General features: G+C 32.7%; 1 protein-coding gene across 1 annotated transcript; it reads left to right on the forward strand.

The window, feature by feature from the left end:
• The first annotated feature begins 1777 nt into the window (after positions 1-1777).
• On the forward strand, positions 1778-18427 carry LOC140046510 (syntaxin-binding protein 1-like). Its single transcript, XM_072091175.1, has 16 exons — positions 1778-1928; positions 6001-6129; positions 6697-6773; positions 7374-7452; positions 7788-7891; positions 8363-8596; positions 8986-9116; positions 9478-9582; positions 10517-10580; positions 11005-11070; positions 11393-11612; positions 11722-11831; positions 11992-12093; positions 12695-12786; positions 13774-13928; positions 15246-18427. Exons 1-16 carry the CDS (start codon positions 1901-1903, stop codon positions 15308-15310), a joined length of 1761 nt encoding a protein of 586 aa, XP_071947276.1. The 5' UTR covers positions 1778-1900; the 3' UTR covers positions 15311-18427.
• Positions 18428-18621: the final 194 nt, after the last annotated feature.

An 18621-nucleotide genomic window follows, 5' to 3' on the forward strand; every position in this document is an offset into this window, starting at 1 on the left:
ATTAGTACTACTCATCTCAGGATGGCATTCCACCCGGAGAGCATCTTCGACTTAACTAAGACGTTGCTTAATAAATAATAAAGCCTCATTAATTATATAATTATTATTATTTCTGTTACTCCTCACTTGACCAAAACAATATAGCTAGTAGAGACAGGGGAACATTTCATTTTAAATTTCCTGGCTCTCGTCACTAGTACTAGGCCTAGGCCTTTTTAAAATAAGGCCTACTACTATGTAGGGCCTACTAACTTAACGGCCCAGTTCTATGGCCTCCTAAGTAGGCCTATACTATTTATATGTAATACAAAAAAATATGCTAATATTTTGTGGCCTACCCGGCTCCAATTGAGTGGTCCTTCGTCGTAATGATGTCTTGTTGAAGCTCAATCGATTTGTTAGCCATGTTTGGTTCCAGTCACTTAGTATAGTTTTCGATTCGAATTCCGTGCACGCGTTTACTTAGCAACACAATTTGCGAAGAGCACACACAGTGTAAAAAACAACTGACAGAGAGAAATCTCACAGATTGTTGTCGATTTTTAGGTGGCCGATGCGCTGCTTATATAGATAATTTTAAGCGCGCGTGCGTGCACGTTCGAAATGCATCTTTTTGTTCTATGCGTGGTGAAAAGAACGGTCGGAATGTTCCATGGTTGCCATGATACACTTTTCGAATTCCATAGATTTTCATGTCGGAGTCCTGTCCACATTCACATTTTAAGCCAAAGCACAAGTGGTTTTAATGTTCATATTAGGCCTATGGCGTTAGGCCTATGTAAAAAAATGGATGGTATCTTTCAGGTTGACTTGCTGACTAAATTGAACATTTCAACAATTGAAAGAAAGGGGAACATTGATTTCTCAAAAGAACCCAGATAAAGCCCCTCCCTCCCACATCCCGCCCCCGCTATATACTGGTAAATAATTTTTTTTTAAATCACACTCACTCTCAAATTACGGCCGAAGCCTAGACCACCCATTTTTAAAAATTAATGTTCTAAATAATGATCACTCGTCTTATATAGGCCTACCAACTCTATCAAAATATGTGGATTTATCGGAATAACGCCGACTTATTGTGGAAGGGACATCGCTGCTATAAAAACAATTAATGGAAGACAATTCCACAATTATTTTCTTGCGTTTGAGAGAACCTAGAAGTGTTCTCATTCTTCTCGTTGACTTGTTTTACGTCTATACTTAATATTTCGTCTTTTCCAGATCGTTAACCCATGAACCTATTAGTATAAATTAATTATAAATAAATAGGTCCATGGTTAACCCATGTACATGTATATATTTTAATGTTGACTACCGTACTTTATATTATCCTTTAATTTCTATTGAATGATTAAAAAGAATGCCACCAAAGTTGGCCTCTGTGTTACTATATAGTTACCGAATCAATTACAGGCCTCTCGGGTCAACGAAAATGCTCGGTGCTTATTAAATCGTTTTGATTTTAATTGTTGAACCACTTCAACCATATAGGCCTATATATCTCGACCGGATAATAATAATAAAAACATTTTCAGCAACACATGACAATAACCCACATATCATTATTTAGACTTTTACCATTCGCATCATTTGGTCCATTGTTTGGTGTAGAGCCCTTATTTGAAATACGATTTTTTCTGCAAAAACGAGAACGATATCAATCATAGTTTTCTTATATAATATAAAACAAAAGACGTTAGAAAAGTTTTCAATCTTGTTTGATAGTGGGTGCTTAAATTTCCCTTTCGCAGCATGCACGATCTTAAAACCCGGGTTTATCTCTAATTGGCATGGTGTGGTGTGGACGACAATGCCCTTTGGACGAAAAACACATTGTGTGTTAGAACGCCCTGTTTATGAATAAACATAACGGTGTGCCCATCCCCAGCCTAGAATCATGTCGCTGAAAGCGGTTGTTGGAACGAGTAAGTATCATTTAAAGAACGTTTCTGTTATGTATTAGTATTGTTAACATCTAGTTTATAATCTTAAATTGTTTATTGATAGGTTGTTGCAATTTTAGCCATTTTAGAAGTTGCAAAACTAGATAATTTGTCCATTTACATGAGGTGATATTAGCGCGTTACCGCCCTGTCATAAACATTTACCGATTCGTGTCAGGCGAGACGACGCTCTCGTTCCCCGTGATTATTCTCAACAACCTGCTTACAGCGATTGAAGACTTGGGCCTAGGATAATTTGACATTTTAAATATACATGGATATTGATAATTTATAAAATAAATAGCAAACAAATGTTGTTTTTTCATATATTGTCTCATATTATGCATTAATTAAGTTAAACTGCACGTTGTATAATGTATTGACTGAAAATAAAAAGGGACAAAATAGCCTAGTTTTAGGGCCAGGCCTAGCCGAGCCTAGGCCTAGTACATTCAATTAGCCTAGACTAATATTTAATGCCTAAGAAAGGCTTATCTACCTAGCTACAGGCAAGCATAGGCCTTATAATTTACTATTTTTTAGACCTACAGTAGACATAGAAAGTAGTAGCCTTAATCTTTTACTCGCCATCGTCAATCTAAATCAATCAGATCTACTAATATTAATAAAGTAGGCTACTACAGTATAAAATAGGCTACTATGTATAAAATGGCTAGTTGGGTAGGGTGAATTTCAAGCCCTTTAATCAACATTGTAGTTAATGTAGATGTGTATTTTCTTATTTTCATATTATGCTTTTTAAATAACTAGGCCTATCGAATAACACTACATTATGAACTTTACTGTTTAGAAGATGTAGTTTTGGTGAGCTATCTATGCATAGCTCTCAATGTTTTTCTTGATTTTCTACACATGTATGTATTCTCAATATTAGTACTGAGGATGTACAATAAAACAGTAAAATTGGATAATAAAAAACTTCATTCAAAAAAATCAAACTGCTGTAATCAGTCTACAGTACTGTAATCAGATAGGATTACTATAAATCTTGTTGTTTATTGCTGGTACTGTAGGTTTGTACAGTAGACAACATCAAATAATCTTATTCAATTTTAGTCATAGCAGATCTATATACTAACTGTTTAACTTGTGACTATAGTAGAATAAAATAATTGGGGTTTGAATGAAATAGAACAAACTATGAAAGAAACATCAGTAGACATCTACAGTACCATAATGTTAATAATAATGTATTCAATTAAATAGCTTAAAATAAAAAGGATTCCTAGACGATCTCATCTATGAACGCAACGGTAACGAGGCCTAACGTTCCTTTACTTCGGTGATCTGGCGAGAACCGGTGTTTTAAAACAATACGGTATCCTCAGCAATAAACTGATTGCTAATGTAACCTTTAGTTTATTATTACTGAGAATGAATTAATGTTATTGAACTTGATGGTGTACCTGTAGATGTCTAAAAGACATTTTATTGTTTGTCAGTAGCGTGCGTTCTCCCTCCCATTTTGACAGCTAAAATAAAATTATGACATACCTTTCGATACTTTTGACAGACTATTTTATGTTAATGCTTTTTATTTGACAAATTCTTGATCCGACCTGCTTGTTTATTACCATACAGTATAGTACCCAGGGAAAAATTTCATCTTAAAATTTCGTTTAGCAATATTGCTAATAAAACTGATGTTTGAGTCGAGAAACATAGTTTTCTATAGTATATTTTGCTACACAATTGTAGAATTGTGTAGCAAGAAGGTTGTTTTGTATAGCTTTTTGCTTTGCTACACTGGCGAAATTATTCCCTGGTACCCCAATACATATAATGGTATAGCTTCAAAGATGTTTGTGATTTTGCTTTATTACAACTCACTGTAGTGTAAAGTTCTAGTATATTCTTCTCAAGCCATCCATTTGGTTTTATAAAAATAAAGGTTCTTGGAATTGTTGCTTTTAAAACATTTTTAAACCAGAGATTTAACCAGAGATTTAACCAGGCAATGGTTTGTACTGTATATACATAATTGTGTAGACTTAGAAATATTGCTATGTAATGGCTGGCATATAATTGACCTGTGTATTGATGTGATATGAAATGCTAATAAACTTGACTCCAATAGACATTAGAATTATGTGTGTCTTTCGTGGTCCGCAATATTTACAGAAGGGTACCTATAGTAAATATTTGACCAAATAACAAAAAACATGTCTAAACTGAATCTAACAATCTGCATATAAAGTCAAAATATGTTCCCAAAGGTATTCACATGTACAGGAGTAATATAATCTTATTAAAAATTCCAATATTTAAATTATTATTTGTTGGGATATCGTAGAGTATTGTCGTCGATGGTAATTAGATAGCCCGTGGTTTGCTATGTTTTTCTTACATTCGCCATTCAGCTAGCTTAAGATGAAATATTGATCTGCTCGCTGCTGCTGCACATTGAAGTCGCTCAGCCGTGACTGCATTTTAACTGTAGCAATTGTGCCAGTACATAATAATATCATCTTGAATAATCATATTCATCCCAATCTCATTGACAAATTCACTGTAGATATTATAGTCGTGATAAGTTAATTTTTTTATAAAATGCTCAAATTGATTTTTTAGTAGTACAGTATACAGTAGATTACAATTAATTTCTGTCTACTCAGCTAATATTTGTATACAATGTACTGTACAATAATTGAAGCAATAAAATTATATTCATTACTGATTATTATTATTAATTGAATAAGATGGTGTGAAGTGAGGAAAATTTGGATTGCTTTTATGATAATATGTTGCAGCTCAGTCTATGATATTTTGCTATTAATAATCAATTCAATATTATCTTTCCCAGTGTGGGTGTGTGAATATTTTTTATTTATTACTGTATGGTATGATAATATATTTTTAATTAATATCCAAAACTCGCCATGAATGGTAGATAAAATATCAATCATAAATATAATGAACTAAGTTTCAGACTGGAGAGGCTCGGAATTGATTATCAGTAGAACTAGAAACAGTTACTATTTTTTTATTAAAATTTTTCAATGACCACAACAAGCAATTTACAATATGTTAAAATTAGAGAAATTTTCATTTGTGAAATACTGTACCTGTATTGTTATGAAAAAAGTTATAAATCTTAATAAAAATCTTAGTTATTAAGAATGCTTTTTGTTTTTACTAAATTCATTTTTTGTGGCTTAATTTTATTCAGTTAATATAATAAATTCAATAATATTCTATTTTGAGTATATTAATTTCAGTTTTTTCCCCAACTTCTATGGAAAAAATTGATTGATTGATTGTTTGAAATGTAAATTGCATTACCAGACTTTATAGCTGACTGTAATTTATCACCTACAGTACTGTGTGTAAAGTAAATAAATTACATGACATATATGGTTCATAATATAGGCATATACACTTGCTAATTAATGGCGAGATTATTCGTCCTAGAAAGTTGCAAGCCTGACTGAGCATCCCCTGGTTGGGGTGGCACATTTTTATGACGTTTTTTTAATGCAATTAAGTTGGTGTGAGTTTAGTTAGGTGTTTTTAATTCAAATAGTGACGTATTCATATGATTTAGATGTGTATTACACATAAATATAACACTAACAGTAACACATGGGTGAGGTCTTACTACCACTTTGGCTTACAGGCCTGAATAATCTTATTTTATTCTTAGTCTGTATACTAAGAAGTGGCATACTAGCAATGATATAATGTTTCTACAATTACTTGTGAATGAGAACCTATTTAGTATTATTGGTTTTTTTTTTTTTCACAATTGTACTATCAGGATTGATTTAAAGTGAATAAGCATTCCTAGACTAAGTCTTGCTTTAGGCTTAGGGAGTAAAGAAACAGTAGCGATTTACGACCCTAGCACTAGAACAGGATTAAAGTTAACCCAGGGATTATGGAAGGCAAACATGTTAAACAGTAAGCTACTGTACAGCTGTCAGTTGGAGGACATCTAGCCCCCACCTTCCCCCCCCCCCTCTCTCTCTCTGCCTTGATCCATCCCTTGATTGTAATTGAAATTTTAAAATATTTCCTATTTTCTGTTTTATAGATATTCTTGAAGTGATTAAGTCGGTGCGGAAGAATAAAGAATGGAGAGTATTGGTGGTGGACAAGCTTGGAATGAGGATGATATCCTCCTGCTGCAAAATGCACAACCTGACAGAGAATGGAATCACCAGTGAGTTACAGTTGTACCTAAGGTTACTAACAGATGGCTTAAAATGAATAATCCTGTCCGCAATTGATGTTTTAATTATGTAGCCTTAAGCTCTGTCTACACTATCATACTTTATGTGACAATTACATATGGACACGATGATGTCATACAGTATCACTACCATATTTGTTGTCAAAATAGTTGATGGTCTAGACTAGGCTTTACAAAGAGCAAACAAAATGAAGAAAAAAATAGAATAACTAGGCTAGGCCTATGGAATCTATTATTTGAACGGGACAAACTTAGTTTTTAAGTTGGAAATTAATGTACAGTGCAGTATGTTATCCTTATCATGTACATTTTGAATCATTCACCTGTTCTGACAACACTAGTTCTTGCAGTGTATTTTAACATACATACAGTATGATTCTCTGCTATAGCTACACTGGTCCACAAGTGTAAACTTTAAATAGCTCCTTTTAAACACAAATACTGTATTAGTTATCAGTGATTTAGCAGAAATACTATGAAATAGTAATATTTTCAGCTCTTATACAAATCTTTAAAACTTGTGTTGCTTGTTTTTAGTTGTTGAAGATTTAGCTAAAAAGCGTGAACCACTGACAACAATGGAAGCCATATACCTGATACAACCAAATCAGAATGTAAGTTATATTATTTCACTAAATAAAATTGTATTAAATCAGGATGAAATTAATAATATATTATTTCATTTATTTTTGTCAGAAAAGAACAAATACATTACAAAAACAAAAGAAAAGAGTTCAAAATCCAAATGACTGGTTAACCAAAAAGCGAAATGAATCACTATCAAGTGGCGAGCACCAAAAGGAAAAATTATACAAATACAATAAAAATTCCTAATAAAACATTTAAAATCTAAATATATGTCTTTTTAAGCTATTATAAATAAACAAACATTAAAAATCTAGGAATAAAAAGGTTTATATTTTTTGACTTGCATATAGATATTTAAGACTCTTGATAAAATGTTTAAAATCTATGAATAATTCGCCGTGAACATCAACAGGTAACAAATCCCAAAATCAAAGTTTTCATTCTAGAACAGTAGAGTACTATTTTTATACAGTATGGTCATTTCCTCTACGATAAACTTCCTACAGTAGGAGTGCTTGATTTATTTATTTGTTTTGCTAATACTGTATGTCTATTACCTCATACTGTACAGTACCTGCTATGATGATGTTGATAATCGCTAAAATCATTACATTTTTTCCCCTCAGTCTGTTGATATACTGAAGAAAGACTTTGAAAGCATTCGTAGCCTACAATACAGGCTTGCACATGTCTTCTTCACAGAAGGTAAATTTAGTAGTAATAAATTAAAAGATCTTCTTTGGTAAGCAAATATTCAGGGGTCACCACTATTAAAAGACACATTTTCATTACAACCCTACTCTATGTGGACACTTGAGTGTTGGGTCATGAAGGGGTTTAATAAGGTATTTTACTGAATCCATGGAAATATTCATTTTTTACCTAATTTCAAAAAATCCATGTGTAAGGTTGGTCATTTCTGTAGACAAACTCTATACATGTATGTGTTAAAGGACAACCATATTTTGACAAAGTATTAGGGATGTACCTATGATTTCGCCGAGCGCTCTTGCCAAATGAGTTTTCACTGTTTTTTTTAGCTTGTCCTGATGACTTGTTTACTGATATCTGTAGAAGTCCTGCATCAAAGTTCATCAAAACTTTAAAGGAAATCAACATTGCTTTTCTTCCATGTGAAGCTAAGGTAAAAGTATACAGTAGGACCCCTTCTTCTGTATTCCTCTATTCAGGGAATATCCCTATTATTATGGGACAATTTCCTGTGAAACGAACAAGGAGCCATGTGTTTCTACCCTTCGGCCAAACTCTATTCAGAGGACACCCCTAATAAGTGAACACTTGGGTCAAAGACACTTTTTCATGTTTTTTTTTCATAGCACCCTCGGCTCACACTAACAAAAATATTGTTTCGCCAATAAACATAGGCCTAGCTTTTTGAGGCATTATGGCTGAGATGCCAATGATACAAATGAGATGCAATAACACTAATATTAAGGAGTACATTTTGTTAGGTCCCCATCCTGAAGATGTCCCCTTAATACAGGTTCTATTGTAAATGTATCATGCGCAACATTTATCCAATAATCTTGCCTCAGGCTTAAATGGGTTTAAATGAAATTCGAAATTATTTTGGGTATTTTTTTTTTTTATATAGATTTTCTCTTTAGACAATCCAAGCAGTTTCAGCACACTGTACAACCCAGCCAAGACTAGCCATTGTGCTAGCACTTTGGAGAAACTAGCCGCACAAATCGCCACGCTCTGCTCAACTCTTGGTGAGTATCCAAGTGTGCGTATACGAGGAGAGTTTGAGCACAATGCTGAGCTTGGACACATCATACAATCAAAGCTGGATGCTTACAAAGCTGACGACCCCACCATGGGAGAGGTAGATCTTTTTTAATTATTTACTGTCTGGACATTTTTATGTCTCTTTTTCTTATTTTGCTAGCATTGCGAATAGAAATCATCCAAACATGCCATTCTCAAATTTGTAAAAATAATTATTGTCTGTTTAAACTTCATTACTAACTGTATATTTTTTTTTTCTCTATATTTATGTATGTATGATTCTTATAAATTATTCAATAAGTAGAAATGATTGGGCGTATGAATGTAGGTATTTGTTTATATTAAAAATAAAAACATACTCTTGATTTCAATTCTCTTTAAATGAATAAATATTACATTTGTGGCACTTTAGTAAACAATATGAAATTGATTGTAAATGAAAATATTGATTATGATATTAATATTACTGCTTTGTTTTTCTTTTAGGGAGTTGACAAACATCGTTCACAGCTGCTGATCATCGACAGAGGATTTGACCCCGTGTCACCACTTCTTCATGAGCTTACTTTCCAGGCTATGGCATATGATCTGCTCCAGATTGAAAATGATGTGTACAAGTAAGAGATTATGTCAAAATTATTGTACTGCAGATACTGCAGTACCTACATTGTTTTACTGATATTGAATGATTGTTTCAATGTATATGTTTATGAGGTAGTCACTCCAATAAACATAATGTACATATATTATCTTTAGTAAGTGAACCAAATCCAATTTCATATAGTATGTTTAAAAATATTGTAATTTCTGTTCAGAATATACCAAGGATGACACAAGAAACTGAACTAACAAGGGTAGAGGCATTAGCTTGAGACAGCTATCTTATTTTGTGCTATTAAGCAAGAAGCTAAGTCTCTCATTGCACCCCCCATAGTGGTTTAATGCACTTATAATAATGATATTGAAATTCTTTTAAAGGTATGAAGCGCCCTCACCAGACATGCCAGACAAGGAAGTATTGTTGGATGACAATGATGAATTGTGGGTAGAGCTGCGTCACCAGCATATTGCTGTTGTATCTCAGTAAGTTGATACAGTATTGAAGATGACAATGATCACACTAGTAGGATATAGGATCCAGTGATGATGAGTGACCACATAGGAGTATGACAATGACCACGATAGTAGGATACAGGATCCAATGATGATGAGTGACCACATAGGAATATGACAATGACCACGATAGTCATCCAATGATGATGAGTGACCACGATAGTAGAATATATGATCCTAGGATGATGAGTGACCACATAGGAGTATGACAATGACCACGATAGTAGAATATATGATCCTAGGATGATGAGTGACCACATAGGAGTATGACAATGACCACAATAGTAGGATATATGATCCTAGGATGATGAGTGACCACATAGGAGTATGACAATGACCACAATAGTAGGATATATGATCCTAGGATGATGAGTGACCACATAGGAGTATGACAATGACCACAATAGTAGGATATATGATCCTAGGATGATGAGTGACCACATAGGAGTATGACAATGACCACGATAGTAGGATATATGATCCTAGGATTATGAGTGACCATGTAGGAGTATGACAATGACCACGATAGTAGGATATATGATCCTAGGATGATGAGTGACCACATAGGAGTATGACAATGACCACGATAGTAGGATATATGATCCTAGAATGATGAGTGACCACATAGGAGTATGACAATGACCACGATAGTAGGATATATGATCCTAGGATGATGAGTGACCATGTAGGAGTATGACAATGACCACGATAGTAGGATATATGATCCTAGGATGATGAGTGACCACATAGGAATATGACAATGACCACGATAGTAGGATATATGATCCTAGGATGATGAGTGACCATGTAGGAGTATGACAATGACCACGATAGTAGGATATAGGATCCTAGCATGAATATCCTCTATGAATATATATTTATTATCTGTTTTTTTCCCATCAAGGGAGGTGACATCAAAGTTAAAGAAGTTTGCTGTTGATAAACGAATGAAATGTAAAGAAGATAAGGTAACATTTATTTAATTGTTTTGTACTTAAAATATATAATTTTATTTTATACTAGAGAAGAAATTCCTGGCCTCGAGTACCTCTTCCCCACCCTACTTCACTCCACCAGCTTTAAACTTTCCCAGTACAAATTCTGGTCAAGTAGATACCACATCAATCCTAACCCACAAACCCTTTGTGGCTGTTTTCAAATGTAATGTGTAGAATTTTGGACACCAGTTTGTCCGCTCAAATGTTCAAATTGCATATAAACATTCCCAGTACAAATTGCAGTCATTTTGATACGCCATTTTTATAAATCCATGCTGTAGGATAAAAAACTGTATAATAATGTGTATAATAAAAAACTTTCTCTCTTAGTCATATTCTATAGTTAATGGACTGTTTTTCAATATTTATAAAAATGTATTCGCATTTATTTCAGACTAGTGTCAGAGACTTATCAGTGATGTTGAAAAAGATGCCTCAGTATCAGAAGGAATTACGAGTGGTAAATGTTTATTTTAAGGACATTAAATCATTTCATAAAACATCATTTCAGTTCAAATGTCTATCAACTGTCATCTAACACTACATTTTTTACATATACTTAAATAGAAAGAAGTAGGGCCTGTTTCTCCTTCAAAAAAAAAATTATTATGACCGTATGAATAAATTACCCCAATTTCTATACAGCAGAAACGGGACAAACTTTTAATAACCAGTGAAGTGACATCAAGTGTATCATATTACACGAATTATTTATGGAAAAAGAGCATGTTACTCCGCAAACGAGAGCTTAATTGATTATTACTTTTATTATATTTTATAAGTATTCAACTCAGTTGCGATTGGCTGAAGACTGTATGACCAAGTTCAAAGGTAACGTGGAAAAACTTTGCCGTGTGGAGCAGGATTTGGCTATGGGAACAGACTCTGAGGGAGAAAAAATCCGTGACCACATGAGAAGTATTGTTCCAATTTTACTGGACCAAAACATAACTTCAATGGATAAGATTCGCATTATTTTGCTATACATCATTGGCAAAAATGGTAGGTATTTATTTTAATTAAATTTCCACCCAGACAATTACCATCCAGACAATTACCACCTAGACCCATTAGAGCACTACACTTTGTTCATTTTAATTTATTTCTTAAGGAATCAGTGAGGAGAATCTTGCTAAGTTAATACAACATGCCCAGATTCCTGAGCCAGAGAAGAATATTGTGACCAACATGAAACGTCTGGGTGTACAGGTCATATATGATGTAAGTGCTTATCGAAAAATACTAGCACCCTTTTACACTATTTTTATGTATTCACTTGCTAATCAAACACTTGTACCCTTTTCACACTATTGTCAATATAATTATAGCCAATGTAGCCTCTTTGTATTGACTCGTATTAAATTTGTTAACATTTTCACAGCCAAAATTCCGGAAGCCTAAAACGATAGAACGAAAAGAACGTGTTTCGGAACACACTTATCAGCTTTCACGTTGGTCACCTTTGATTAAGGACATAATGGAGGTAATTCTTTTTTTTTTATAAATCAAACTAATTTATTTCTGAAGCAGAATATGTAATGATACTATAGGCACTGTGTGTTGAATTAATAATAACATCCATAGTATCATGGATATAAAGCTAGGATCGCAGTACAAAAATAAATACTGATGAATATTGTCCGACAAGAAATTGAATCATCAATGTCGCAATGAATGCGAAGCATGAAACATTGTTGAATATACGTCTATATGCTTACATGGTAGGTTACCACTTGTGACGTGCAATGTTAAGTTCTTATGAAACTTTCAACCAATATGTTATGTCTACGTCCTTGCAATGCATCCTAGTGGAAACCAAGCTTATGTCGAAAACTGTGTAAGTGCCACAAGCAACTCAATGCAACTGTGACTAGTTACAATCAGTTTATGCCGACCTAAGCGTTTGTACACTGAATCGTTTCACTTCAGTTTGACAATTTGCTCAGCTAAATGTATCCCTATGAAATTTTAATGGCAATTCCCCTCACCTCATCAATGTTGATTAGTATGTAAAACCATGCCTTTATTGTAACCCAATTAAAGATTCAATTTAATCAGAAGTTATTTGATTTGTATTTTACCAGGATGCCTGTAATGACAAGTTGGATCAGAAATTGTTCCCATATCTGTCGGGTAAACCAGCATCATCCGGTCACAGTTCATCTGGTACCAGAAGGTTAGCTACTTTATTATCTATCATATAACTAAAATTTGTTTTATAAATGTAGTAAAAAATAAGTAAAATACAGAGTTGTTCCATTTCATTTTGTGTGGACATTGCTATTGGTATCAAATGGCAAAAAAGGTTTTTTTTTTGTAACATGATTTGCTAGTATTATACAAATAATGAATGTTTATGAGTGCAATGGTACAAATAATGGCACGAGGTGAATGATGAAAGGTTATATCAACGAGGCAAAGCCGAGTTGATATAACCTTTCATCATTCACCAAGTGCCATTATTTGTACCATTACACGAATACAAAACATTCATTATTTGTTTTATATAACATCTAGACGTTTTTTTTTCGTACACAAAAATGTTTCAAAAAGTACTATTTAACGATCGTTGAATAGTGCGTACTATTGCACGCCATGTGACCCACATTCGTCCAATCAAATGACAGGAATTTATATAGGTGTTATATAAAATTTTATATATAGTGGGCCAATATTCTATTAAAAAGATCTAGTTAGACAATTTACTGTGAGTATTATGTAGGTTTTTTAGAACCAATGCACTATTTGTTGAATATTGCTGAGAGTAGCATTTAAATACTTTTGACCTAAAGAGAGAAACAAATCAATAATAATAATGGTTCACAAAATGTCAATGCTGCCAATTGTAGCACTCTCTCGTCTGTCCAAGACAGTGACTGTATATATCCAATATACACAAAAGCATTTTGTGTATATTAAAACTGGTTTATAGTCCATATCCGTAAAGACTCATTCTTCAGTGAGCCTTGAACAATTGTCGATGTTATGGCTTACGGTTACACTTTCTTAACTGCTCGGCCACTGAATGTGTCAAAATTTTTACAGCACTTCTGTTTGTAAAATTCACAGAACTTATCTGTATCACTAATAAAAGCAACCGATTTTAACACATTTCTATTAATATTGTCAGTTATGTAATGTTGAGTGATTTCTTTATTTACAGTGCAAGATATGGGCATTGGTCAAAAGGTCCAAGCCGTTCAGAACATCGCAGCGGCCCACGTTTGATTGTATTCATTCTTGGTGGTATGACTTACTCTGAGATGCGTTCTGCTTACGAGGTCTGTAGAGAGTTTAACACATGGGAAATCTACATGGGTAAGATATTTCATTTGCCTCTACTATTCGTCCGATGATACTCATATGCCTTTTTCTTGCACTATAATACTCTATTACTTTTATTATTTTTCTCTCACTATTATACTCGTAATATAACACTCGTACTATAACATTCATACTATAACACTCGTACTGTAACATTCGTACTATAACATTCATACTATGATTTTCATACTCTAATACTCTCACTGTTATACTCTTACTATAACACTCGTACTGTAACACTCGTACTGTAACACTCGTACTGTAACACTCGTACTGTAACACTCGTACTGTAACACTCGTACTGTAAAACACGTTGTGTAACACACGTTGTGTAACACACGTACTGTAACACTCGTATTATAACACTTTTACTAAAATACTCTCATTATTATTCTCTCACTGTAACACTCGTACTGTAACACTCGTACTGTAACACACGTACTGTAACACTCGTACTGTAACACTCGTACCGTAACACTCGTACCGTAACACACGTACCGTAACACTCGTACCGTAACACTCGTACCGTAACACTCGTATTATAACACTTTTACTATAATACTCTCATTATTATTCTCTCACTATTATATTTGTACTATAACACTCATACTATAACACTCTTACTGTAACACTCGTACTGTAACACTTCGTGCTATAAGACTCATGCTGTAACACTCGTACTGTAACACTCATACTGTAACACTTCGTACTATAACACTCATACTATAACACTCGTACTGTAACACTTTGTGCTGTAAGACTCATGCTATAATTCACAAATCATGTACTTGCACTATAATAGTGGATTATGCAAGAGTTGACTTACCTGAATTATAATCTAGATTATGCTGTGATATGCATAATGATTCAAGCCGAAGGAAGACGAAGTATAATATTCATACTATAAAACTCAAACTGTATAACTAACTAACAGTGTGAGTGAGTGGCCAAGCGGTTAAGACAGTGGAACCGTAATTACGTAGCCATAACATCGGCAGGGGTTCAAGGCTCACTCACTCCATGGTTCTGGTGGTAGAACGAGTCTTCTCGGATAAGGACTATAAACCGTAGGTCCAGTGTACACATCTAGCTCGTGTGCACTTTAAAGAACCTAGTACATCTTTCGAGACGAGTAGGGGGTTACCCCGGTGTATTAGTACATCACAGCCACTGATTACCAACTGGGCCCTCTGGGAGACCAGTCTTTGACTGAAGAGGTTGCCTAGTATAAATATAAATTTCAAATTTCAATCAACACTTGTATTATAATAACTGACAATTTAATTGATTTATTCCCTTTTTTTCTTTCAGGCTCAACACACATGATCACACCAGAAAACTTTCTGTCAGAGCTGTGTGACTTAAGCAACAGTTGAACATTTACCAATCATGAACCATGATTCTGACCAATCACCTTCATTGGTTTTCTAAATTGTATCTTTCAAATCCACCAATCAAAAGATGATTTACCACCTTATCATATGGTGTATATTACATACATATATATAAATATATACACATTTATTTATGAATAATTCTAATTATTAACAAAATTGCATTTTCGTTATTCCTCTCTCTTCCATTCCAGTTTTTATTTACTATTTATAGTTGTTCTATGAATAATTTTGTTATATTAAACTCTTTATTATATTATAATGTTTAATGACTTTAATAGTACAGTAATTAATTATATTTCTTTGTTATATTATAATATAGTATTATAATTTTAAATCTTTCATGTTATTGCATAATATTGACACATTGAGCCATTTTTACATGTCGATGATTTATTCACAATGATTAACGAAAACTACTATTGTAGCCATGAGTGAAGGACGTGATTGGCTGAATTCATTCCAGTATTAAATATGCGTTGGATTGGTTCTATGTGTCATTAACTGTTAGTTTTAGTATTTTGATTAAACTAGATAATGTAGTCTATTATTGACTATTATATAAGAGCTATGATTTTAGACCAGTTAAACTTAATGTGCAATAGTCTTCTAATATAAGAATGTTCTGTACCATTAATATACTGATTATACGATGTGTTCTTATATTTTTCTCTTCATATGTAATTCTAAGAATTGATAATCTTTGTTAAAAATGACTAATTGCAACAGTACGTAGTAATAAGTAGTCCTGTTTTTTCTTATTTGCCAATGATTTTGTAGTCTAAATAAGATGTTTGATACTTGTATGTAAGTGTAAGCAAATGTTATATGGACAGAAAGTTTTAGTTTTATTCTCTTAATAGACCACCTGTTAGATGTGCTGTATCATGTCTAGTGACAATAAACAACCTGCAGTATCATGTCTGCTGCCACATGGACTACTGTGGGACTGAGAGAGTATTTAAAGGGTTGGTGTAAGTTGATATTTAGTTTTTATGGATGTGCCTGTTGCTGTCAGCAGACACGATACTGCAGGAATGTTATTGTCACTAGACATGATACGGTACACAAATCGGCTGTCATTTAAACTGCTTTCTTTGTACTTCTATAGTATATAAATATTATAATACGCAGATGGAAATATTAACACGTATAGAAAAAATTGTTTCCTATACAGTAACAAAGAACACTGTTACACAATCATCTCACTTTAATACGACATAGAACTGAATTTTGCTAGAAAGTCATGAAAAATTAACTTATAAACCCTTTCATTGCAATTGACAGGGATAGTAAGCATCGTAAAGGTTCCAATTACTTTAAAAAATGAATGAAATATCAATACATGGATATTAGTATACAGTATGTGAAAAAAGGTATGCAGGTTTTGGTTAAAAGTACTTTATAAATGAGTACTCACTATGTAAATTATTATATAAATACACAAGTGATTGAGAAATGTTTTTCGTGATGAGAAAAGAAAGCTCTTGTATTAAAAGCAATACTTTAAATGTTCTTAATATTGGTTAAGGCATGTTATTGTTTATATACTGTTGCTGTATAGAAAAATGTATATGTATATACTCAAAATAATATAGTAAATTGTACTAGTCTCCTTTTAGAATAGCGTATTATATGCTTGTAACTGTGTTCTACAACTGACAAATATTGATCCGATATATAATTGTAAACTCTACAAATATATAATAGTAATGTTTAATTTTTACATTTACTTTATTCAAAATATATTAACAATATTATTGATTGATGTTATTTTTTCATTTGTTTTGAGAACATTTATGTAATTTCCTCATTAAAAGTTTGACTTGTGTATAGTTTCATTAGAACAATTTATATGGAAACACAATTCATAGATTTTAGGTATTAAATTGTAGTAAAAATTCAAATATTTAAGTTCAAAGGTTAACATAAATAGAATATATTGTCTTATATTGTTAGTATAGTGTCAAGTCACAGAAACTGTATATTTTAATCGTGACCTAATCACATTTTTCCAACAGCATTTCTTCAAATATTCATAACTTGTATTCCACATGTGGAACAGTTAAATCACTTTATGAATATGCAAATTATATATTTGAATATCTGCTTATATGCAGATTTTTTTTTTAATATTGATCTTTGAATAATTATGAGATAAATGAATTTTTGAAGAGGTGTTTTTCAGTAGTTTGTCAAAACCCATTTTCGCAAATTTAGCTCAGGAGTGGCGGAGCTAGTTAAGCGGCCCAGTACCAATATGTGAACGTACTATTTCCGAGCATTTAGATGTGTAAATTTGACCAGATTTTCTTACCTCAACAAAAAGGGCAAACTTGTTTGGGCTGAGGTTTTTGGAGACTCCTCATGCTGTTCCAATCGATAAATGCCTCCGCCACTCCTTTACCTATGTATTGTAGGTAGGTATGTATATCTCGGTTTACAACTAGACAATTTAGAATATCTCTTATGTCTATCAAATTTATATAGTATACTGTATACGGTTTATAGTTTAAAGTATTTGTTTACATTTCAATTTTTCAGAATTTCAGAATTACAAAATTATTGTCTTTGTGAAAATGCTTTTATTGTCGTTACAACCTCAACCTACTCTGTGGCTATGTTAAACAAATCAAAGTATTTGTCCTCTGTATTTAAATCATTCATGAAATATAACCACTTGTTGGATATTAAATATAACCACTTGTTGGATATTAAATATTTTGTAGATTCTCAATCATAGAGGAAAGTACAGAATATTTTTGTTTTATATTATAATATATTGTGCATTTTAAAATTTCAACAAAATCAGCAGTGAAGCTATTAACGTCGCTTTTTGTCAAATCTGCATTATTGCGCTGCCACTAAAATATCATTGTTATAACTTATTGCATAATACAGCCGTAAGATATAATATGTATATATATTATATTGCATCTTTTAAATATTTCAATTATTGTTAATAAATATGTTTAATGAAATTATGCCCTATAGGAAATCCAAATACACAATATCTGTAAAGATATTAATTTAGATAAAGAACAAATTGAGTGTAGTACTTAATATGCAGGTTGCTATTAATAAATGTAGGTCATTGAATTTTGTTCTTTTTTTTTATATTGTATTCATTCGCATATCACAACATAATTATGCTGATATACAATTGGCGTAGGGCCTGTTTGATTGAGATTTAATTTGATTTTTCTGACGTTCCAGATGCCAATTTGGCTGGTAAAAAGGCATGTAATTTTTATTGTAAATTTAATTTTGTTTCCAATTTTTTTACAGAATAT

Source organism: Antedon mediterranea, chromosome 4 (assembly GCF_964355755.1).
Source record: "Antedon mediterranea chromosome 4, ecAntMedi1.1, whole genome shotgun sequence".
Taxonomy (NCBI): Eukaryota; Metazoa; Echinodermata; class Crinoidea; order Comatulida; family Antedonidae; genus Antedon; species Antedon mediterranea.

Bases quoted from the DNA above. Each gene is read 5' to 3' on its own strand.
- LOC140046510 (XM_072091175.1), top strand. From the start codon at position 1,901: ATGTCGCTGAAAGCGGTTGTTGGAACGA. The intron at 11,071-11,392 runs GTAAATGTTTAT...ATATTTTATAAG, and splicing joins ATCAGAAGGAATTACGAGTG to TATTCAACTCAGTTGCGATT. The intron at 11,832-11,991 runs GTAAGTGCTTAT...ACATTTTCACAG, and splicing joins GTGTACAGGTCATATATGAT to CCAAAATTCCGGAAGCCTAA.